The sequence below is a fragment of the Balaenoptera physalus genome (genome assembly GCF_965194825.1).
Source record: "Balaenoptera physalus genome assembly, chromosome: 13".
NCBI lineage: Eukaryota > Metazoa > Chordata > Mammalia > Artiodactyla > Balaenopteridae > Balaenoptera > Balaenoptera physalus.
The window spans coordinates 21,312,980-21,338,732 of NC_138892.1; the positions used below are offsets into that span (position 1 = coordinate 21,312,980).

Consider the following 25,753-nt stretch of genomic DNA (forward strand, 5'->3'; position numbering starts at 1 on the left):
TCTGCTGGCGAGAAATACAAGCTGAACCTGAGACTGGGTGCTGAGAAAATCTGCCCAGATGCACGACCTCTTCCCCCACAGAATTCAAAGCCCTGATCCTCTATGTCAGCGGCCCCCAACCTTTTTGGCACCAGGGACCAGTTTCGTGGAAGACAATTTTTCCACGGGGTAGGGGGGAGCGATGGGGACCGATGGGAAGCAGCAGATGAAGCTTCGCTCACTCACCAGCCACTCACCTCCTGCTGTGCGGCCCGGGGACTGGGGACCCCTGCTCTATGTGCTCCTGGCTTTCAAAATAGTTTAGAAGGCAGCTGGTGTCCACAAACCCACTGGATGAACTCTGATGAACCACATCTCAAAAATCCTAACCTACTTCAACTCAGGACTCAGTTTAACAAACAAGTTACCAGTCATCGCCTCCCCATTCCGGCAGAGATCTACAGACTTACCCTACCCGTGGCTTGAGGAATCCACACTGCAGCCAACTTACCTTTCTCATTTATAACTTCTTAATCGCTTCATTTCAATCAGCTGACGTAGCAGAGGCTGTATGCACCGTCTCACTCCCCCAGCTGCTATAAGTATTGGTGCTGATGGCTCTCAGCTGAGTCTCTGTCTTTTGGCCCTTGCCCTCCAAGAGAATTTCTCAAGGTCACACCCCTTCCCTGTAGCAGATGGCATCCAGGCAGTGATGGGAGGGTACAAAAGCCCCACTGTGGGACAATTTTGAGGGCCGTCCCAGCTCCAGATCTCCCTATGCGTTGGGTTGAAGCCTGTGTATATCATCACAGTCCAAATCCTCTCTCTGCCCAGTCCGGCTTCCTTCCCCCTTACCTCCCCTCCCCACCCACACACACAAATACACTCATACACATTGATCCCAAGGGCTCTCCCTGATAAACCTCTTACCTGCCCATCTCTGGCTCAGAATCTATCTCCCAGGGAACCCAAACCAAGCTAACTAATTCCTCCCTCAAGCAGTACTATGGTTGCTGGGTTTTTTGTATCTAAACCATGTCTATGAGAAAGTTAGAACACTTATACCACACAGGTCAATCATTTTCCCCTAACACAGTGTAAGCAAACTTCCCACTTACAACTGGTGGTAAAGCAAATGTCTTTATGGAACGCTGTTTTGGGAACTCAGAGACATGTTTTGATAAAAAACAATATTTCCAAGGATCTTTGAGAAGAACCCTTTCCTTCACAGCACCTGCCTGTTGGTAACCATACATTTTTTGGTGTAATATTGTTATCTGCATCTCGTACTAAATTCCAAGCTCCACAATGATCACATGGGAGCCTGTTAGAAAAGCAGAATGTCACTCCCCAACCCCCACCCACTAAATGAGAATCTGCAGTTTAACAAGATCTCCAAGTGATTTGTATTCACATTAAAGTTAGAGAAAACTGGCCTACACAACAAAGCTTCAGTACTATATTTTAACTTAATTGGAAACACGTGGAATATCCACTCACTCACCATACCACATCTATTAATCACCAAGATGTACTGAAACTACCTCCAAAATACCCCTCAGATGCGCCCCTTTTGGATTATATTGCTTAATCCCAGTTCAAGCCCTCTTATCTCTAGAGGACCACACTTCAAGTAACAGGAATCTAGATGACTGGATGAATGGATGACTTTATTGGAGCACTTTAATGCCTTTTGATTCTAAAATATATTATCCTTTGCAAATCAGATTTAATACAGCTTTAAATCAAGTTTTTCAGTTTCTTATATCAGAAATCCTCAAGCAACTTCATAGCTGCATCATTTAATTGACTTTGTCCTCATGTGCCATTAATCATTCCCTGATTCACCGATGCTTTCAGTCTTCTAAAACTAAATAACCACCACACTTGGAAAAGAGATGAACAGGATTGTGCTAGAATCAGAAATTAAATGACAGGACATGATCTTGAATTCTGAAAAGAACGATATAGCCAAATTTGAGAACAAGGGGAAATTAGGAAACTTGAAGAAAGCTCAGTGATTTATTTCTCTTAGCCAATTCTCTTATCAAATAAACATCTCCAATGACCCTCTTAGGTCTTAAAGTGCAGGTGGTCCCCAACTAACCTCAGCTTTTCTCAGAGAAGTGGTATATATATGGTGGTTAAGATTCTGGGCCCCCTCACAAATGCCATTTAATTCATGGAATGCCAAAAAAGGTGAATACCAGAGTAACAGTCCCAGAGAACCCAACCACCCCATGTAACAATATCTCTATGTATAAGGCATTCAGTGCTCGACCTTGAATGTGAAGGACACACTTAACCCCCAGCTGCTCTGGCATCAGTCTCCATACACTGTCCCGATGTTTGGAACACCGATTCCTCACCTGAACAACCTCTACTCAAATGCCTGCCCTTCTACTGTGACATCTTCTACCCAGCCAGTATTCTAGAAAACCACAAATCACCTCCCAGAAAACCAGGACAAGTGGTTTCACTTATTATTACTTCCTAACATTAGTAGGTTAACCATGATACCCACATTCCATATAAACTTTACCAGGAAACTTATTCCACCACATACAATTAAAGTTGAAATACCCCTTCAGGGACATTTTGACAAAAGGAAAAATTTTAAAGGCAGAGAGATAAGTGGGTAGGTACCCATTCCATTTTAAAAAGCATGTAAAATGTTCAATTAAAACTAGAGAAGGCAGAGAAAGAGGGAAGAAAAAAGAAACAGCAAACAAACGCAATGAATAGAAAGCAGTTAGGAACATGGTAGATATTCACCCAACTATATCAATAAGCACTTTAAATGTGAATGGTTTAACTATATCAATCAAAAGACAGATCATAAGAGTGGATAAAAACACAAGATCTAACTCTATGTTGTCTACAAGAAACCCACTGTATATATAATGGTTTAGAAACTGTGTCTAATTTATACTGCCCTGTTTTTTTGTAGAGGGTAGCTGTCCTTTCCATTACTCTGTACCGTGAATTCAGCTGAGCTAACACTGAAGCGGAAATTTTGGCTTTAGACTGGCTGGGCCTGCCCCTGCGAGTGGGGCAGGTCCATGAGTATCTCTGGGCATCTCTAAAAGGGAGCATGCCGGTCTCCCGGCTGGGTCAAACTACTCTCATCTCCTGGTCATATCAGTAGCTCAACTTGCAGGGTCACTTTTTGTGGCACCCTAGCTCTGAAATTTAATTCCCCCCTATTTCCTTTGGCATCCACTCTGAATATATCTGGTCATGATTTGTTGAAAGAAACTGAATTCGTGCTATTAAGTGGGTACCACTTCCCAGGTACTCTACACCTCAGGCAAATTCATAGCACAGTTTTCAAAGTTTGCACATGTAGTAGCACTGATATGCCCTACGAGGTCACTAGGAAAGGTAAGTGAACATCTTCCATCCCAATGACAAGACAGGCTCTTGGGAAATGATCACTGATCAGGAACAAAGAATAGTCATTTCACATCTCCCTTCCCTTTCACAAATGAGGATCATCTTTAAAATCCATAAGAAATGTATGGAATTCATTTAGGATCTTTTTCAAAACCCAGCTCTACCAAGAGACCACTATGTGAAGGTTGTGAGACACAGGAGACAGGGGAAGGAAGGCACAAGAAAAAAGGAATGAGTTTTTGCTTATTTCTGTGTATGCAGATGCAGGGAAATTATCACTGGTCTTCTTGGACACAAATGGAGGAGCTCTGATTTACGACATAATTTCAGAGGACTGTATACGGGGGGCTGATGGACAAGTATCAAAGGTGTTAACTGAATTCTCAGGGGGAAAACCTCCCTCTTTGGAAAGGGATTCCCTCCATGTTTTTGATTAGGGCACAGTTTGCAAAAGGCTCTTGTTAAATATAGGGTAAAAGTCATTATAATACATGTATCCTATCTCAATGATTAGATTATCAGATTATTCCCACTAAGCAGAAGTCCAGAGAACAGAACTGGACTTAATTAGTATAAATCAGTGGTTCTCAACTGGGGGCAATTTTGCCCCTACCCAGAGGACGTTCGGCAATGTCTGGAGATATTTCTGGCTGTCACAACTGGCAACCAGTGGGTAGCAACCAGAGATGCTGCTAAACATCTACAATGCACAGCACAGCCCCCCATAGCAAAGAATTACTCAGCCCAAAATGTCAATAGTGTCAAGGTTGAGAAATTGGTATAAGTGAACAAGAAGAGAAAAGGCTTAGGTGCAGCATGAGATACAATTTAGGAAGAGTTAAAGGACACAAAGAAACACAAAGAAACATAGAAAAGGGAAAATCAAAAGTGTGAAGGACATACTTTATCAAGGATAGCCCCAGATAGAGCAGAGAGAGCAGAGCCCTGGAAATGCCATAAAGGTGGGGGCCCATTGCAAGGGCAAGGTACAACACACTGGAAGAGAAACTCAAAGGGAGGAAGCAGTGTTAAGAATTAATGATGAACATGGGATCATGTCACATGCATTGCAAGATGGTTAGCAGCACTCCTGGTCTCTACACACTAGATGCTTGTAATACCTCCTGCCCAGCTGTGTCAACCAAAAATACCTCCAGACTTTGCCAAATGTACCCATGAAGTAAAATCGTCCCTGGTTGAAAACCATTCTTCTAGAAGGACCTTTTTAAATTAAAAATGTATTTCTTTCTCTTATTATTTCTATCATCTTAGCCTTTCTTCTAGGTTCAAGTTCCTTCTTTTCTAAAATAGGCTTTTCAGTCATTCTTGCAGTAGGTGTACATTGGGTACACTTTCCCAGTCTTTTCCAAAAAATGTTCTTATGATGATCTCCCTCTTCAATGATCATTTGGCTGGATTCAGAATTCTGAATTGACCATTATTTCCTTCAGCACTTTGAAGATATCGATGCACTGTCTCTTGGCCTCTATAATTACTATCGGAACATCTATCCTCAGTTCAATTGTTTATTATTTGTGGGAAATCTGTTTTTTCCCTCAGATTCCTAAGATTTTTCTCTTTGTTTTTTGCTGACTCACCAAAATATGTTTATATGTGGATTTATTTTTACTTATTCTGCTTGGCATTCACTGTTTCTTGACTCAAAAGATTTGTGTCTCTCATCAATTCTGGGAAATTCTCAGCAGCTGTGTTTTTAAAAATATTCTGTCTCTCTCCATTCTTTCTATTCTCTTAATCCAGACAGGATTTCTATTAAAAGTATGTCGGACATTCTCATTCTGTCTTCTATATTTCAACCTCCCCCTTCTTGTTTTGCTATCTTCTATCTCTCTATACAGCATTTGAAGTAATTTCTTCAGATCTGTCTTCCAGGCCTAATTCTCTCTTTAACAGTGTCTAATCTGCAGTTTAAATGGTCCTAGACAACATACTTCCTATATGCTGGGCTCTACACTGACCAAACAAATACATGATTATGACATTAATTCTCAGCTCAAGAACTTTCCATCTAGTAGGCTAGCCATAAAAAGAAATATAAAAATAAAATTATATTACAGTCAAATAAGAGCAGAATTCAAGACGTCAATAGGAATTCCCAATAGAAACAGAAAGAATGATTAAATATGCTGAGGGGGAAAGGGAAAGAATTCACAGAGGAGGTCAACTCTTAGCTAGGTGTCTTCAATAAATTTTCTAGAATAAGAATGTAAGGAAGAGCATCCAAGCAGTTGGCACATGTGAAAAATCATGGATCTTTAGGGAACTGTAAAGCATTAGGGGTAGCTACTGTGTGGCTGCATCTGCGGAGAGTGGTGAGAGATGCTAGAGTCAGTTAAAGCTAGTTAGGAAGGCCCTCATGTACCACGTATAAAGTGTTTAGGCTTTCTTCTACTGACAATGGGGAAACAACAGAGATTTTTCAAGTCAGGGAGGAAGGCAGGGAGGGAGGAAGAGTGGAAAAGAGAGAAAGAGATGAATTTGGCAAACTAACCCTGAGGACATGGAAGAATTAAGATGTGGGGAGGCTGCTCTAGTCCAGTAGAGATGATGAGAGCTTGAGCTGAGATGGTGCCATGGGGATGGAGAGGATGCTCTGAATTAGAACTATCTCTAAAGTAGACGATGAACATGTTAGCCAGCTGGCTGTGGAGGCTGGTGGCCAGCAGAGGGTTAAAGCATGAGGACACCCAGTTTTTGGCTTGGGAGTCTGGATGGGCTGTGGCACCATTAAACAGAATAAGAAATTCAGCTTTGGGACTTCCCTGGTGGCGCAGTGGTTAAGAATCCACCTGCCAATGCAGGGGACATGGGTTCAAGCCCTGGTCCAGGAAGATCCCACATGCTGTGGAGCAACTAAGCCCGTGCGCCACAGCTACTGAGCCTGCGCTCTAGAGCCTGTGAGCCACAACTACTGAAGCCCACGTGCCTAGAGCCCGTGCTCCGCAACAAGAGAAGCCACCACAATGAGAAGCCTGTGCACCACAACGAAGAGTAGCCCCCGCTCGCTGCAACTAGAGAAAGCCCGCGCACAGCAGCGAAGACCCAATGCAGCCATAAATAAACAAATAAATTTATAGAAACAAAAAAAAGATAGGAGGGGGAAAAAAAAGAAATTCAGCTTTGAGGGCTACCAAAAAGAAAGTTCCATTTGGACACATAAGTTTTGACATGTCTGGGATATATCCAGGCTGAAAGTTCTGGTAGGCAGTTGTAAATATATCTTTAAAGTTTGTCAGAGAAATAAGACATGGAAATATCACTTTGGAGTCATCAGCACACAGCTGGGAACCAAATACAATGGAAGAGAGTGGCTGAGAATCAGTTGGTGGCAGAAAGTGACCAAAAATGTAAGTTGTGTGGTAGTGATGATGCAAGCTGTAAAGCTTGGTTAGCAAAAACTGGGTATCAAACCTACTCAGAATATCTGAGATGGAGACAGTTTCCAAACATTCCTCCTATAGTTCTCTCAAATTCATCTTCTTTTAATTGAAGAAATAATTTAATAATATCTTTTGCACTCAATGTGTTTTTACTTACATATTTTAATGTTATATTTTATATCACATTTTAATACTTTATTAGTAGTATTTTAATAGCATATTAATTAAATAATTTAATAACAAAAATGTGTGTGTGATCACCTAATGTGAAAACTTCTATCTTAGCACTTATAACACTGAATTAAAATACTTGATTTACATATCTGTCTCCTCCTGCAGACTTTGAGCTTCTTATATGGGGTGATGCTTTACTCAATTTTCTATCCCAAGGGTTAACTGCAGTACATGACACACGGTGGAAATTTAGTATGTATTGGATGGATGGATAGATGAATGGATGGAGAGATGGATGAATGCAGGGATAGAACAAGCCAGACACTGTTTTTCCAACTTAACCTGCTACAATTAATTTACTGATTAAAACATTCTCTGCCACCAAGAAGGAGCATTGCATCCAGGGCCACCATGCAGTTTCACAGGTTGTTAACTGCACAAGGTAGCAAACAGGATTAAGTAAAGTCCAACCCAAGAAGAAACTTCTACACACGATGAAATTAGTCACACGATGAAGGGAAGGAATGATGGAATAGGGTAGTGGCAAGAGGGAAAACAGCTCAATAAAATGAGAATTTCAAAAGCTCTAGTCACTTAGTGTTTTTGCAGTTGCTTCTAGAATTGTAGAGTTGTAGGGATTATAAATGGAAAAATGATTTTTAAATATGTTTGGAGAATTCTTAAACATGAGAAAACTCCAACAATCAATAAATAATTGTATGGTGATTTTGTGCCTACAGATTGTAAGCTCCTCTACATCAGACCTGAAGTTTATGCAGAAGAAAGACAGATTAGAAATATGAAGGGATGTCTAGCAAAGTCTGGAATTTGTAGGACATTGTGCTATAGTTAAACTGACTTACCTCAGAGTTTTCTTCAAACTAGCAACATATATATACATATATATATAAAAGAAATTAACTCTATTAACAAATAAGAAGAAAAAGGAAACTGGAAGCTTTCACACAAAAAACACTATTAAAATCAATAAATTGCTATAAGAAATCAAATAAATGCAATAATTAACCTATAATCATAATTGAGACTTACAGAACCTACACCAGCATCTATAATTTTCTATTATAAAATATCCCATGCTTGTTTAATATATCCTTAAGTGTCAGGCTTACTTTGTAAGTATACTAATTATTATTATTAAAAACCAGTTCTTGGGCTTCCCTGGTGGCGCAGTGGTTGAGCGTCAGCTTGCCAATGCAGGGGACTCGGGTTCGAGCCCTGCTCTGGGAAGATCCCACAGGCCGTGGAGCAACTAGGCCCGTGAGCCACAACTACTGAGCTCTGTGCGTCTGGAGCCTGTGCTCCACAACAACAGAGGCCCCGATAGTGAGAGGCCCGCGCACCGCGATGAAGAGTGGCCCCCGCTTGCCGCACTTAGAGAAAGCCCTTGCACAGAAACGAAGACCCAACACAGCTAAAAATAAATAAATAATAAAAATAAAGGAATTCCTTTAAAAAAAAAAAAAAAAAAACCAGTTCTTTGGAAAAATTCAGTATTTTATTGCTAATGGAAAGTTCCTAGGATTGAAGAGAAATATGGGCTTTTAATTTGTTTTTGAAAAACTACAAGTTAAAAATAGAAACCTCCTCCAAAAATCAGATTGCTTCTGAGTGTGACGCTCTATGGAAAAAGAAAGAAAAAAGCCAACTCAAAGGGAAATGTGATAAAATGTTATTCCGGCAGCTGCCATTTCACACTCCTCTTTACGATGAAATGCCATAACCTCGCAGCTACCCCCGGCCAAAGGCAGGACTTTATTTCTTAACTTCGGATTTTACTGAACTTTTTAAAGCAAGAAGATTCAGTTTTCAATCATGATAACATCAAAACCCAGGAGATTTCAAACTTAAATATGGAAAATGTTTGAACTTCAGATCATGATTCTTCTACTCTCCAACTGACATTCAATCAGGACAATCAGAAAGATACTCAAGGGCTTCCCTGGTGGCGCAGTGGCTGAGAATCTGCCTGCTAATGCAGGGGACACGGGTTCGAGCCCTGGTCTGGGAAGATCCCACATGCCGCAGAGCAACTAGGTCCGTGAGCCATAATTACTGAGCCTGCGCGTCTGGAGCCTGTGCTCCACAACAAGAGAGGCCGCGATAGTGAGAGGCCCGCGCACCGCGATGAAGAGTGGCCCTCGCTTGCCACAACTAGAGAAAGCCCTCGCACAGAAACGAAGACCCAACACAGCCATAAATAAATAAATAAATAATTTTAACAAAAAAAAAAAAAAAAAAAAAAGAAAGATACTCAGTTTTGCCATGGCAGAGCTAATGGTATGCAAATATCCCCCAGCGCTCTGCAATATCATCCAACCACTTAACCAAAGACACTTTCGAGGGTGTCCCCCAAGGTGTGTGTGGAGGAACCTCGGGAGTCCAAATTCCAGGAGGGAGCAGCCTGCAGAGTGCAGATGCGGAAGCTCACTCCGTGCCGTGGACACAGCAGTCCCTGGGGTAGAGCCCAGGAATCTTCATTTCTAACCAGTTCTGTGGGGATTCTGAACATTTAGCGAGTCTGCAATCTGCTGCTTTAGAGATTGCTCTTGATAATCTGGAACTTCTGCAACATCAGTGTCTCTTCTCTAGGTGGCAGCAACTGTGACTTGTTGAGTGTCATCGTGAATGTTGAAGGTCAACATTCAATAATTTATCTCCAGAAAAGGAATTACACATTGGATTACTCCAACTAAACCTTCATCTCTAAGCACTCTATCTGTAGAAAAACAAAAAAATAGTGGCAGGATAGATTTTGCATAACTTAAACCTCCAACTCAGACTTTAGAAATAAAAACAATTAAGTGGCCAGCCTTGCATGAGTAAAGCTTTCCGCAATTCAATGTGTAATGGAAGTGATAAATTTTAAGACAAGATGTTGTTGTAAACATTTTTCTTGCCCTGATTGTTTAAGTCATGAGCCCCAAAGATCACATAGATCAGTGGTCAGCAAACATTTTCTGCAAAGGGCCAGATAATAAATATTTTAGGCTTTGCAAGCCATACTGTCTCTGTCACAATTACTCAGCTCTGCCTTTGTCACCTGAAAGCAACCATAGACAATACATAAGAGGTTGTGTCCAATAAAACTTTATATATGAACACTGAAATGTGAATTTCATGGGTCTCAAAATATTCTTATCCTTTTAATTTTTTCCAACTGTATGGTCTGAATGTTTGTGTCCCTCCAAAATTCATACGTTTGAAATCCGAATGGCTAATGTGATGGTATTAGGAGGCGGGGCCCCTGGGAGGTGCTTAGGTCATGAAAGTGGAGCCCTCATGACTGGGATTAGCGTTCTTATAAAAAAGGACCCCACAGAGGCCCCTTTCCCTTTCTGTCACGTGAGGATACTGAGAGAAGTCTGCGACCCAAAAAAGGACCCTCACCCAACTATGTTGGCACCCTGATCTCAAGCCTCCAGCCTCCAGAACTGTAAGAAATAAATTTCTGTTTTTTATGAACTACCTGGTCTGTGGTCTTTTGTTATAGCAGCCTGAACTGACTAAGACACCAACCATTTAAAGTAAAAACTGGACTTCCCTAGTGGCACAGTGGTTAAGAATCCGCCTGCCAATGCAGGGGACACGGGTTCGAGCCCTGGTCCAGGAAGATCCCACATGCCACAGAACAACTAAGCCCATGTGCTACAACTACTGAGCCTGCTCTCTAGAGCCCACGAGCCACAATTACTGAAGCCCGCACGCCTAGAGCCTGTGCTCCGCAACAAGAGAAGCCACCGCAATGAGAAGCCCGCGCACCATAAGGAAGAGTAGCCCCCGCTCGCCGCAACTAGAGAAAGCCCGCGCACAGCAACAAAGACCCAGTGCAGCCAAAAATAAATAAATAAAAAATAAATGTATTTTAAAAAAATAATAAAAATACAAAAATAAAGTAAAAACTATTTTTAGTTCTTGGGCTGAACAAAAACATGTGGCAGCCAAGATTTGGCCCATTGGCAGTGGTTCGAAGACCCATGACACAGATCAAATTTGTGGAGCATCATGTATTGCTAGAAAATGAGGTAAGTATTCAGAAATGACTTTTTTGAATACAAGACTGTAATCCAAGATCAATGCCTTGTCACTAAATAGAGGATGAAAATTAAACAAACAAAAAGTCCTATGACAAAACTTGGAATTCTGACTCAGAGTGGATTTCCAGACGACATTTTACCAAATAGAACTAACGCTTAGGTCAAATATTTCTAAACACATCTAACCTTCCTTCTGATACAGCCAAGCTATTAAAGGCCAGTGAATATGGGGGAATTGTTGGGGTCCATAGCATCACACAAGCAGAAATGCAGATGCAATCTATTCGGCAGGCAAATGCATGAAGGAACTTTTAAACACACTGAGTCCTGAATCTCCAACAGGAAGCCAGCACTGTTACCTGCTGTGTCTTGGCTCAGGGTTTCCTGGCTGCTGCTGCTGTAAGAAGGCACTGGAGTGATGGACAGTGAGGCTGGGCAAGACAGAGGCGTGGCCAGCTCAGTCTTGCGAGTGAGGGATCGCTGATATACCGGGATGCCTGCATCTTTGGAGACGAAGAGAGGCAGATCTGATGGGAGGGTGGGTCTGCCTTGTGCATATGGATTTTTCCAGTGGGTGAGCCCAACTGCAACAGGCCCAGCAACGTCGTAACCTGGCAAGACAAACACATAAGGTCAGGATCAGCAATCAAAGCCTTATACCGTATTTCTTTCTGTACTTCCCCCAACGTCTTAGCTGTGTGTCAAATCAAACACCACTTGAGATAAGGATGCATGTTACCGATAAACAGGCAGGAATTGTCACACTGGATGAATCTTGTTAACTAGTCAGCCTATGTTTATTAAGCACATACTATGTTCTAGGTGTCCAGTCTTTGCCCTTAAGGAGCTCAGAGTCCAATAAAGGAGATAAGACTTGTGATCATAAGGAAAAAAGATAACTGAAGGTCTATTATGTTCTAGGTACTTTGCATAAGTGATTGTAATCCTTACAGCAACTGTACAAGGATACAATTACTATTTCCGTTTTATAGGAAATTGGACCTCAACTTGCCCTAGGTCAAGCAGCCAGTAAGTGCCAGAGGCAGAATTTAAGCCCAGATCTGTCTGGCTCCAAATCTATGTTCTTTCCCTTTTTCCAACTAACAACAGTACAAAGCAAGATGAAAGAAATAGTTTAAAGTTGGACAAAACCATTCCCCAGGATTTCAGGGGACAAAGCCCTTTCTAGGTGGAGGAACTAGGTCGTGGAAAAGATGGCATGAACTTGGCCTTCTAGGCAAGCGTTGCCACCTAAAACAATCAGAGGGACAGATCTGCTCTGTAGATGTATTTTGTTAGCCCACATTTTTCTTAATTTGAAGTAAAGTTCAAATTAAAATTGACAACAATAAAAGTCTAAGCATTCTCAACAAAAATCCAGCTTTCTGTCCTCTCTTTAAAAATCTCTTGATCTTCTCCTAAAGATCAAGCAACACTGGACCACATTCCCATGTGGCAACTGTCCGCTGAAGCAACCACAGAGCCACTCTTTTAAAGCGGAGTAAAGGAACTCCTGTCTGCCACAGTCCCCACCATTCCCTAATACCTTACTCCCAGCCTGCTTCAGTTATTTGTCTTACATGCCTGATCTCTGCAGGCCTTTGCATTTGCAACCGAGGTACAGAATTTAGAAATATAATGTAAGTGTAGTCAGAAAAAAACAAGAATGGAAAGGTAGGTTGATACAAGACAGCTGAGGGTCTTAAATGCCAAGGTAAGAAAATTAGATTTTACTTGCTAGGCAAAGCAATATCCCTAAAAGTTTGTGAAGTGGGGATTGGCAAAATCAAATGGACGGCAGCAAAAGGCAGAATCTGTGCCTCCTTCCTCTGGTGGTGACCCCTTCTGGGGAGATTCCTCTGACTCCCCCAAGCTCTCTTAACCACGGTAAAGGGAGGCCCAGTAAAAGGTGTTGGTGTGCAGGGGCTGGGGGTGTGTGGGGAGAAAGTCCAAATTGGGGAGGGGGTGTTGAGGCACCAAGAAAGCCCAAAAGGGGCAACAAGGGAGGAGGCCTGCATGGATGCTGCAGACTGGACGGTGTTGTCTGGGGCAGCCCTCCCACACCACGCGGGAAACCACCTGAACATGGATATGTGTCAGACAGTCCCTGCCCACACTTCACAGCCAAGTGTTCCTTCTCTCTATGTGTCTCTCTCCTGAGCTGAGCATCCCTCAAGGTCAGAGGTGTCTTAGTCATCTTTAAAACTCCCTCCCAGCATTTCTCTATTTGGCTCTTTCCCATGGCATTCAATAGATACCGACTGTTCACCGAATGCTTCCTAGACCAGCGGCAAGGAGGTGACATAAGAGGCTGTGAAGCAGAGGCCAGGCAAACATTATTAAGGGACCAAATTTAAATGTTGGCAGCAAGAAAGGAAAAGAGGTCCAGAGAGATGCGCAACAATGACGTGGAAAGAAAGGAGTTTGGGGCCACCAGGTAGCTTTGTTTTTTGCTGGCAAGATGTCAGAGAAGACTTATGGCAAACAGAATGGTGGATTTCCTCATCCTCACTGTGGCCATCAGAAGGACTGGCCTGGCAAGGGCTGAAGAAGGTTGAGTGTGTTTTTTTAGACACGAGGAGGTTGAGCTTTAGTGGAAATATCTATGTGGAAATGTCTGGCAGTAGACTGAAAAAAACAACGGAAATGAGGATTAGGAGACATGGGACCAGAGTTGTAAATCTGGAACTCATCCACACTGAAGCCACGCCTGATGCCCAGGAATGAACAATCTACTTCACTGTCATAAAATGATAAATCCACTAAAAGTTACAATACTGTCTCATGCTTATTGGCCATGTGCTAAGGGATCTATCAGGACCACCTCATTTAACCTCACAATAACCCTGTCAGGAAGGTACTAATATTCCCATTTGACAGATGAGGAAACCAAGGCTAAGGGACATTATTACTTCCGCAAGGTCAATAACTACACAGAACTAACAGGTTCAAGCCCAGGCTCATCAAAGACAACATGGGTGCTCTGGTCCCCTGCCTCGCACTGAGAACACAGGCAACAAGAAGGATTCTAGGAGATGGAATCGGGGTCTGTTTCCCCCACAAATCGCTCTTAGGTTATTTATTCCTTTCTGAACAATTTTTTATAGAGGGATCTCAATGGACCAGAATGCACAAGGAAAGGGACATGCTGACACCCTTGAGAACATGCTGACTGGACTGCTTGAACTCTTCTTGGTCAGTCACCTTCCTAAAAGGTAAGTGGAATACAGTGAGGTGAGTGATTCTTTCTCTGGTGAGGGCTATGGAGCCTCTGAAGATAATCACAGAGAACACAAATTCTCAATGTTCAGAACTGCAATGGAGCCACAGCTGCAGTGGAGGCTGAACTGAACGCTACTGACCCCAAGGCTGCCCCCCGATCCTGTTTGTTGGACTAAACTTCTGATGCTAGTGTGTTTATTTTGTGATCAATACTCTTGGATCTCCCATAGCTCCTAAGAGTGTACTGGGGCATAGAAATGAAATTCTAGGAGGCACCATTTGAATTGATGTTCCATTATGTTTTTATTAAAAATGTGAAAACGTATTACCTCCTACTCACACCAGAGAATCCTTTTACAAGAAGAATAATTACAGGACCATGTTTTCCCTCGCCTTGTTGTTTCATTCGGAAGCTTGCTTAAATGCCTCTTCTCTTTCCATATTCCCAAGCTCCTTGGGAGTCATTATACAGAGAAGGGTGTATAATATATATCACACACTCTGAAAGCGTTAGGCTTAAAAGTCCCAAGGAACTCTGGACTCCCCATAATTTCAGGTTTTACCATTTCTTTCATAAAATGATAGCTAATTTATAACATATACTTAATTTTGAAAAAATATTGTTCACAGTGCTAAGAAGCCACCCCCTTTTTTTTTACTTTAGGAAATTACCACATCATTTAATCCAGAAATGGAGTTCATTAGCAAATATATTAATTCATGTCATTGATACAAATGAGCTATGATAAGATCTGCATAATTATGATGGAATAGAAATGGACCAGCCTAAATTTAAAAGCAACAATGAGGTCAGAGTATTTTGGGTGGTTGGTTATCCAACCATCCAAGGGAACAGCTGGTGTCCCAAGTGCCCAAGAGGCAAGTAACAGGAATGTCACACTGGTAGCCTACTCACCCTCCCTCACCCACCATCCTGTTCCCAGGTCGGGGGTGGGGTAGAAGCAGGGGTCTCAGCTTTCTCCGAGTTGCATGCCAACACTATCACCCACTAGCCCCCAAATCCTAAACAGAGACATGTAAGGAACACTCAAAATTATAGGCTGTCTTGAGAAAAAAAATGATGTTAATCAACTTTAAAGTTCTTAAATTTTTCATACATGAAAAAATGGGAGTTTACTATCAGAAAATAAGGAGCTTTCAGGACTTCCCTGGTGGTCCAGTGGTTGAGACTCCACGCTTCCAACGCAGGGGGTGCGGGTTCGGTCCCTGGTCGGGGAAGGCGCGGGTTCCATCCCTGGTCGGGGAACTAAGATCCCACATGCCATGCCGTGCGGCCAGAAAAAAAAAAAAAAAAGAAGAAAATAAGGAGTTTTCCAAGGGTCTCATGGATAGGTAGAAAAATTTCAGAAGGTGTCACTTTTTCTGTTGATTGGATTTTTTGGCAATTCTTTTGGCATTTCTTCGGTCAGGACATAGGTTCCTATAAGGAACTACATTAATAGGAAGTCCAGAAGTGTGCTGTTCTCTTAAATGGAATTCCCTCACAAATGAGACACTTCTGAGTGAGATGCCTATCCTGTAAGAGAAGGACGGAAGTACAGGAGATGAAAGAAAACAAAAAGAGCTTTTAAAAAAGAATTGCTAGACGACTCAGAGATGTCCTCCCTCCAGTACTTTGAGTATAAAGTTGTTAATTATTTGCTGCTTTTACTATAAATATTTTTAAAGTGCTTTGTACTGGACAGACTGTGGGCAGTGGACACTGCCTGATGACTGTGCTGAATCCACCCTCCACCCACACCCCTTCCTCCCAACAGAGTCACATTTTGTTTGGGAATTCATCCCGCTACCACACAGCTTGTGACTCAGGGCAGACAGACCTCACGCTCCCTGACCTCCACGTGGGCCATGATGGGTGTAAAGACCACGATCTTATCTCCCTTGTCAGTGATTTGCTGAAGGGTGGTCATGTGACCAAATCCCACGCAATGAGATAGAAGTCTCTGAGGTGCTTCAGGGGAAAGTTTCAGCTCCTCAAGTGAACACCTGAGGAAGGCACCAAAGCTCCTTTCCCTCTGATCACTGTTGTGCCTGAGTGCAATTCCTGGAACCACGGCGGCCTTGGGGCCGCCATCAGGAAGATAGATTTTCCCAGGAAGGCAAAGGGGAGAAGGTCTTTCACAACATCATCGAGCAGCCTACTCAACCTGTCCTCCCAACAGGCCTTCCTATTATATGAAGTAATAACTTTCCTTATGGTTTCAGCCAGTTTGAGTTTGTTGAAACAGAAGCAACATTCAAGGGCCTTTCAGTTGTCCCATCACCTTCTGAGAAAACTGTGTGACATACCCACTGCCCCTTCAGAGGTGACTTCATAGGCCAGTAAGAACCTGTTATATGAGTTTCCTAGGGCTCTGTAACAAAGGGTCACAAACTGGGTGGCTTAAAAAAAATAGAAATTTATCCTCTCACAGTTTTGGAGGCTAGAAGTCTGAAATCAAGATTTCAGCAGGGCCGTGCTCTCTCTGAAGTCTCTAGGGGGAAATTTGTTGTCTGCCTTTTCCTGGTTTCTTGTTTGTTTGTTTGTTTTTTAACATCTTTAGTGGAGTATAATTGCTTTACAATGGTGTGTTAGTTTCTGCGTTAGAAAAAAGTGAATCATCTACACATACACATATATCCCCATATCTCTTCAGTCTTGCGTCTCCCTCCCACGCTCCCTATCCCACCCCTCTAGGTGGATACAAAGCACTGAGCTGATCTCCCTGTGCCATGAGGCTGCTTCCCACTAGCTACCTATTTTACATCGTACATATGTCCATGCTACTCTCTCACTTCGTCTCAGCTTACCCTTCCCCCTCCCCGTGTCCTCAAGTCCATTCTCTACGTCTGCGTCTTTATTCCTGTCCTGCCCCTAGGTTCTTCAGAACCATTTTTTTTTTTTTATTTTTAGATTCCATATATACGTGTTAGCATATGGAATTTGTTTTTCTCTTTCTAACTTACTTCACTCTGTATGACAGACTCTAGGTCCATCCACCTCACTATAAATAACTCAATTTTGTTTATTTTTATGACTGAGTAATATTCCATTGTATATATGTACCACCTCTTCTTTATCCATTCATCTGTCGATGGACACTTAGCTTGCTTCCATATCCTGGCTATTGTAAATGAGCTGCAATTAACATTGTGGTACATGACTCTTTTTGAATTATGGTTTTCTCAGGGTATATGCCCAGTAGTGGGATTGCTGGGTCGTATGGTAGTTCTAGTTTTACTTTTTTAAGGAACCTCCATACTGTTCTCCATAGTGGCTGTATCAATTTACATTCCCATCAACAGTGCAAGAGTGTTCCCTTTTCTCCACACCCTCTCCAGCATTTATTGTTTCTAGATTTTTTGATGATGGCCATTTTGACTGGTGTGAGGTGATACCTCATTGTAGATTTGATTTGCATTTTTCTAATGATTAGTGATGTTGAGCATCCTTTCATGTGTTTGTTGGCAATCTATATATCTTCTTTGGAGAAATGTCTATTTAGGTCTTCTGCCCATTTTTGGATTGGGTTGTTTGCTTTTTGATATTGAGCTGCATGAGCTGCTTGTAAATTTTGGAGGTTAATCCTTTGTCAGTTGCTTCATTTGCAAATATTTTCTCCCATTCTGAGGGTTGTCTTTTTGTCTTGTTTATGGTTTCCTTTGCTGTGCAAAACCTTTTAAGTTTCATTAGGTCCCATTTGTTTATTTTTGTTTTTATTTCCATTTCTCTAGGAGGTGGGTCAAAAAGGATCTGGCTGTGATTTATGTCATAGAGTGTTCTGCCTATGTTTTCCTCTAAGAGTTTTATAGTGTCTGGCCCTTCATTTAGGTCTTTAATACATTTTGAGTTTATTTTTGTGTATGCTGTTAGGGAGTGTTCTAATTTCATTCTTTAACATGTAGCTGTCCAGTTTTCCCAGCACCACTTACTGAAGAGGCTGTCTTTTCTCCATTGTATATTCTTGCCTCCTTTGTCATAGATTAGTTGACCATAGGTGCGTGGGTTTATCTCTGGACTTTCTATCCTGTCCCATTGATCTATATTTCTGTTTTTGTGCCAGTACCATACTGTCTTGATTACTGCAGCTTTGTAGTATAGTCTGAAGTCTGGGAGCCTGATTCCTCCAGCTCCATTTTTCTTTCTCAAGATTGCTTTGGCTATTTGGGGTCTTTTGTGTTTCCATACAAATTTTGAAATTTTTTGTTCTAGTTCTGTGAAAAATGCCATTGGTAATTTGATAGGGATTGCACTGAATCTGTAGATTGCTTTGGGTAGTATAGTCATTTTCACAATGTTGATTCTTCCACTCCAAGAACATGGTATATCTCGCCATCTGTTTGTATCATCTTTAATTTCTTTCATCAGTGTCTTAGAGTTTTCTGCATACTTTGTCTCCTTAGGTAGGTTTATTCCTAGGTATTTTTTATTCTTTTTGTTACAATGGTAAATGGGACTGTTTCCTTAATTTCTCTTTCAGATTTTTCATCATTAGTGTATAGGAATGCAAGAGATTTCTGTGCATTAATTTTGTATCCTGCTACTTTACCAAATTCATTGATTAGCTGTAGTAGTATTCTGTTGGCATCTTTAGGATTCTCTATGTGTAGTATCATGTCATTTGCAAACAGTGACAGCTTTAATTCTTCTTTTCCAATTTGTGTTCCTTTTATTTCTTTTTCTTCTCTGATTGCTGTGGCTAAAACTTCCAAAACTATGTTGAATAATAGTGGTGAGAGTGGACAACCTTGCTTTGTTCCTGATCTTAGAGGAAATGGTTTCAGTTTTTCACCATTGAATACGATGTTGGCTGTGGGTTTGTCATATATGGTCTTTCTTATGTTAAGGTAAGTTCCCTCTATGCCTACTTTCTGGAGGGTTTTTATAATAAATGGATGTTGAATTTTGTCAAAAGCTTTTTCTGCATCTATTGAGAGGATCAAATGGTTTTTCTCCTTCAATTTGTTAATATGGTGTATCACATTTATTGATTTGCATATATTGAAGAATCCTTGCATCCCTGGGATAAACCCCACTTGATCATGGTGTATGATCCTTTTAATGTGCTGTTGGATTCTGTTTGCTAGTATTTTGAGGATTTTTGCATCTATGTTCATCAGTGATATTGGCCTGTAGTTTTCTTTCTTTGTGGCATCTTTGTCTGGTTTTGGTATCAGGGTGATGGTGGCCTCGTAGAATGAGTTTGGGAGTGTTCCTCCCTCTGCTATATTTTGGAAGAGTTTGAGAAAGATAGGCGTTAGCTCTTCTCTAAATGTTTGATAGAATTCACCTGTGAAGCCATCTGGTCCTGGGCTTTTGTTTGTTGGCAGATTTTTCATCACAGTCTCAATTTCAGTGCTCGCGATTGGTCTGTTTATATTTTCTACTTCTTTCAGGTTCAGTCTCGGAAGGTTGTGCTTTTCTAAGAATTTGTCCATTTCTTCAAGGTTGGCCATTTTATTGGCATATAGTTGCTTGTAGTAATCTCTCATGATCCTTTGTATTTCTGCAGTGTCAGTTGTTACTTCTCCTTTTTCATTTCTAATTCTGTTGACTTGAGTCTTCTCCCTTTTTTTTCTTGAGTCTGGCTAATGGTTTATCAATTTTGTTTATCTTCTCAAAGAACCAGCTTTTAGTTTTATTGATCTTTGTTACTGTTTCCTTCATTTCTTTTTATTTCTGATCTGATCTTTATGATTCTTTGCTTCTGCTAACTTTGGGGGTTTTTTTGTTCTTCTTTCTCTAATTGCTTTAGGTGTAAGGTTAGGTTGTTTATTTGAGATGTTTCTTGTTTCTTAAGGTAGGAATCTATTGCTATAAACTTCCCTCTTAGAACTGCTTTTGCTGCATCCCATAGGTTTTGGGTCGTTGTGTTTTCATTGTCATTTGTTTCCAGGTATGTTTTGATTTCCTCTTTGATTTCTTCAGTGATCCCTTGGTTATTTAGTAGTGTATTGTTTAGCCTCCATGTGTTTTTGTTTTTAACAGATTTTTTCCTGTAATTGATATCTAGTCTCATAGTGTTGTGGTCAGAAAAGATAATTGATATGATTTCAATTTTCTTAAATTTACCAAGGCTTGATTTGTGACCCAAGATATGATCTATGCTGGAGAATGTTCCATGAGCACTTGAGAAGAAAGTGTATTCTGTTGTTTTTGGATGGAATGTCCTATAAATATCAATTAAGTCCATCTTGTTTAATGTATCATTTAAAGCTTGTGTTTCCTCATTTATTTTCATTTTGGATGATCTGTCCATTGGTGAAAGTGGGGTGTTAAAGTCCCCTACTATGATTGTGTTACTGTCAATTTCCCCTTTTATGGATGTTAGCATTTACCTTATGTATTGAGGTGCTCCTAAGTTGGGTGCATAAACATTTACAATTGTTATATCTTCTTCTTGGATTGATCCCTTAATCATTATGTAGTGTCCTTCTTTGTCTCTTGTTTTTTCCTGGTTTCTGATATGGCTGGCGATCCTTGGTGTTCCTTGGCTTGTAGACATATCACTCTAACCTTTGCCTCTGTCATCACATGATGCTCTCCCTGTATGTATATATCTGTGTCTCTTCTCCTCTACTTACAAGCAGGACATGAGTCACATTGAATTAGAAGCCCCACCCTAAGTGAATATGACCTCATCCTAACTTGATTACATCTGTAAAGACCCTATTTCCAAATAAGGTCACAGTCAAAGGTACCACGGGTTAGAACTTCAATATATCTTTTGGTGGAACAAATTCAATTAGAAACACCCTGACATGGTGGCCACAGCTGACTAGACCAGGGAATGGTACTAGGCCCACAGCAATATAACAGGAGTGACATCCAATGGGAGTTGGATTACCTGGGCTCAAATCCCAGCTCTTACTACCCATGTATTCTTTATTACCTTTTAACCTTTCAAGAGCTTAGTTTCCTCGTCTGTAAAATGGGGGAAATAACAGTATCTATCACGTGGGATTGTGAGTATTAAATGAGTAAATACAGGAAAAGCAACTAGAACAGCACTTGGCACAGAAAGCTCCCATATGGTCCTCACTGTTTACCCCTCCACTTTCACTGACAAGTGTCTTAATAGAGGTCTCTACTCACAGCTCATCACTCCTTATTCAGAGCCTTGTAAGCTGGCTCCCCTCCCACCATCCACTGACATGGGATGTCACCAGGGCAGACTTTTAACTTTAACCCTCCTCAGTCTCCCCTTCTAGAAATTCTCTGGGCATTTCAAGAAATGTACTTGCTACGTTTTCCTACCACTGCCGTTATTTCTGTCCTAATTGTGCTTCCCCCAAAGATTGGTCTTTGACCCTCTACACACTCAATATACTGATGCTCCTCTTATAATCTCATCCTCTTCCAAAGATTCGACTGAACTCTCTGTGAAGAGAATGCCAATATCTTCATCTCCTGCCCATTCTCTCCACATTTCCAACTTCCTGTGGGTCATTCTGAGGTGGGGGGTCTCACTGGGACCTCAAACCCAACACACTGGAACCCTAGAGCCATGCAGTCCTCTTCCTGACCTCTGTATTTCAATGAACAGCTCAGACTCCCTGTCAACCTGACTCAAAGTCTCAGGGCACACTGTCTGAGGCACATCCAGGCAATGACTAGTCCTCCTGGCTCTTTCATGCCTCTCCCTCCAGACCTGCCTCTCTATCCCACTTCCCAAGTTCATTACTGTCTCATGTCAAGACCACAGTCAGAGCCACTTACTCCGTCATAACGCCGGATTCTCGCACATGAAATCCATCCTGTTCACCACCCGAATAACCTTTCATACATGCATTCATCCTGTCACCCTCTTACTCTGAACTCTAAACGACCTCCCACTACTTAACAAATGTCCTTAGGAATGTCATTTTAGGTTATTTAGTGTTTTCAAACCAGGGTCCATGAACTCTCCACAGAGATTTTTAAGTTGTTTTCATTTTTCATTTAAAAGTCAATTTAATCATTTAAAAATGAATATGTGCATACCATGGACCAAATTTTGCCACTTAATTTTAGTGCCTGAGTTTGCTTTTGTGTTTCCATCAAGTTGGCACCAGTTGATACACTTAATGAGAAGAGGAGAGAGATGGGAATGTCAAGGTGCATCCATAGCAAACAAAGATCCAATAATCTCACCTGAGTGAGCATTAACAGAGATTTCAGAGTGGGTTGAACAGAGAGAGGTGGTGGCACAGCACAGTTACCATAAATACTGTAAATACTGAGCTCAGTGCAAAGAACCTTCACTGCTGCAGCCAGGACCACATTGCATTACAAGCAGTGACTGCATTTCAGCAAAATAACAAAGCCCATCATCTTAAATTAATGCGGTGAATTTGTGGTTGTTTTTCTTCTCAGTGCTTTAAATTTCATTTACAAATTTGATTTGATTTTTATGGCTATTTGGAAAATAAGGTGTCTATAGTTACATTTTATGTTGGAACATACTTAGGTATCCTTGTAATAAAAATAATTTAAATCCATTTTAGAGGCTCATAACTATTACTTCTTTTTACAAGGGTACACATTGCTGGAGTCTAAGAAACCATGACACTGTGTTTCAAAGCATGAGCTTGTGTCAAACAGACCTGGATTGGAATCCTAGGCACATCCATTTCTGGCTGTGAGGCAAACAGCAAGTTTCCTCATCTGTAAGATGGGGAAGTGACAGTACCTTCCTCATACAGTCCCAATTAAGTAAAATAATGTATGTCAAGGGCCAAGAGCAGCTGACAAATGCTAAGTGCAAAATAAATGTTAGCTGCAAGTATCACAATTATTCTTTTTTTTCTAAGTCATAGCCAAGATTCTGAAATCAAGAAAAGTTTGAAAGGAAGTGGAAAGGAGAGGAAAGATTCAGCAGACAGAAAAATAATCATGGTCACTCTTCCCTTTTTGACCAAAATAAAACATGTTTAAGGGTGAGCAGGAAGGCGGCTGGGAGAGTGCTAGGTGAACACAGTATATTCTGCCAGGATCCTACCATCTCCATAGGGGGCGGTCCCTCATCCAGGGGGAAGGGATAGAGAACCACACGCCCCAAACTGCAGACTTCAAGTTTCTGAGAAGGCCATGGGCTATGACATGGAATTTTATTTCTGTGAAGTCAGGGGACAGGACAGTTGGCACACACAGAATCCCCCAAAGCATAGCCAGCATTCAGTAACACTGATTTGTTATTTTATGCATGTATGCATTAACTTATACTTATGGGAAACGTACATTTTCTATTTGCAGTTGTGATATAAATTTTCTTTTTAAAATAAATGAAAATAAATCTTAAAAAGTCAGTTTTAACATTAAGTACATAATAACATAGGTGATACACAAACGAAAGAGAAAGCAAATGAAGAAAAGTTGGGAAACCTGTGTTTTGTTTTGTTTTGTTAATCTCTCTGGATCACATTTCCTCCATCCATCTCTATGCAAAAGCAATAAGGATCCACAAGAGGGCACCCCAACAAGGTGAGCCCACAAGTATTTGCCCTGATTCTGAAAATAAGTTTGATGCGCTTACCCTTTCTACTCACTCCTTCCATAGCCCTGCACCCCCAACCTTTATAGGCAATAATAGTTTTCATTAAAAACTGGCACAGTTGCTCACCTATGGTGATCTGGCTGACACAACTGTAGTAGCTGCCCGTCGTTGCGGAGGAAAGGTTGTAACTCCCACTGCTTATATCTTTGTCTGTTTAAGAAAACAAAAGAGGAGAAGGTTAATTACATCCTGGTAAACACCATGACCACAAAGTAAATATATGACTGCTGGTAAATAAACCAGCTGTCTGTGTCTGAGTATCTCATAGTTATTCATTGGTTCATTCATTGACATTTAGGGAATGTTAGGTGCCAGGCACTTGGAACATTTCAACAAACAACCCAGACTGTCACACAGGCAATTTCAGTTTGGTGTCACTTTATTATAATGGGGGGAGGGTGCTGGGGGAGGGTTGCATGGGAAGTTGAGGAAACACCTGACCCAGACTAGAGGGTATCAGGTAAGGCTTCCTGGGGGAAGTGAACTAGGCAAGAGGGGGATGAATTGAGGGGAAGGATCCAGGCAGAGTGCTATCTTCTTGTCTGAAGAGTCGGAAGCCTCTGCTTCACGAGTTAGCAGCTGAACACAGCACAAGAGAGGTGCACAGCCGCTGGACTACAAGGGGTCTTATAAACCACGTTAACAAGTTTGGATGTTGCCAAGAGAGCAGGATCCCATTTTCATTTCAGAAAGATCACTTTGAGGCAGCAAGGAGAACAGTCAGGAGGAGGATGAAAGGAGAGGCAGAAAGACTCCTTTATGAGGCCAATGCAGTCATCCTGATGAGAGATGGTGGTGGCCAAAGCATGGGAGGAGCCGCCATGGAGACAGAGAAGTGGGTGCAATTCCCTGCGAGGCTCGAGTGCAGCCAGCTTCACTGCAGTCGTCACTACCGTGGGCAAACCATGCTCCCGACAGAGGGGCAAAGACGCCACAACCTCCCATCCACACGGCACCTTAGCATTTTCAGCCACATCGTCTCATGCACGGCGTGAAATAGGGCGAGCGTCACCCCACGTCTCTGATGGAAAAGCTGAGGCTCCAGGCAGCCGAGCACCTTGCCCGAGGTCACACGACAGCATGTGGCAGAACAGAGCTCAAATCGAGATCAGAACTGCTTCAAATTGTTTATGAAGAAGGCAGGGCATACGTGATCTAAAATATCAAAATAAATACATATTGTCTACTATAAAACGCTACAGTTTACACAGAGTTACTATAAGAATGGTTGTGAAACTGACCTGAAGGAAATATTTGAATATTACATGTTATGTGATACCAGGAAAACTTTGAAACTCTGATCTATAATGATGAAAATTAGAGGTCCGAGGAAAAGAAATAATTAAGAATGTCAAATGTAGTCAAAGAGAAAGGGTTTCTAGAAACGTACTGAGTCATATTTTAATGAGAGAGCAATGCGGATTTTTAGAGAAGATGGCTTTACGGATGAACATTCTAGGAGGAAAGAACAGCAGGTACCTGGACAGAGGGCAGGAAATGGGAGTCATCCGCCGGGGTGTCCGGATATGCTTGTGGTTTGAAAGCAGCTAGAAAGTATTGACAAAAGCAGGTAATGAGCCAGAGGGCGCGGAAGTAGTGGGGGCCCTTAGAGGCCACATCAAGGCCACTGTAGGTCCACAAACAGGGAGGTAAAAAAATATTTTAAGACTATTTTTATTGTGGGGAAAATTAATTCAAGCAAGTGCATGTGGCCAACTTCTCCTCTAAGAAATATTCCCAGACCATCCCCCATCTCTAGCGGGCTTCCGGGAACAGTAGACACACCTCCAACAGCACTGCGCATGCGAGATTGCACTCGTTTTATGGGTATCCCAAACCATGTGCAAACCTGTCAAGGGCAGGTCCACACGTTTTTCAGTTTGTTATCTCCAGAGCTTAGTGCTTTGCCTGGCATAAGGTGAATCCTCAATATATGTTCGTTGGTTGAAGGAACAAAGGAATGCATGAAATTAAAGAAAGGATAGCAAAT

At 41.6% G+C, this 25,753-nt stretch overlaps 1 protein-coding gene across 6 annotated transcripts in view; it reads right to left on the reverse strand.

The window, feature by feature from the left end:
- ANO4 (anoctamin 4) overlaps positions 1-25,753 on the reverse strand; it is a 458,290-nt gene that overhangs the window by 421,578 nt on the left and 10,959 nt on the right. For 4 of the 6 annotated variants that reach the window (XM_082419367.1, XM_082419366.1, XM_082419364.1 and 1 more), the window contains exons 2-3: positions 23,830-23,913; positions 11,365-11,616 (exon numbers count right to left, since the gene is read on the reverse strand). In XM_082419367.1, the coding sequence (XP_082275493.1) occupies positions 11,365-11,616; positions 23,830-23,913 (336 nt within the window). Of the gene's footprint in view, positions 1-236; positions 8,896-11,364; positions 11,617-23,829; positions 23,914-25,753 lie in introns of those variants that run through there. The other 2 variants (XM_082419370.1, XM_082419369.1) reach the window with 2 other exon arrangements.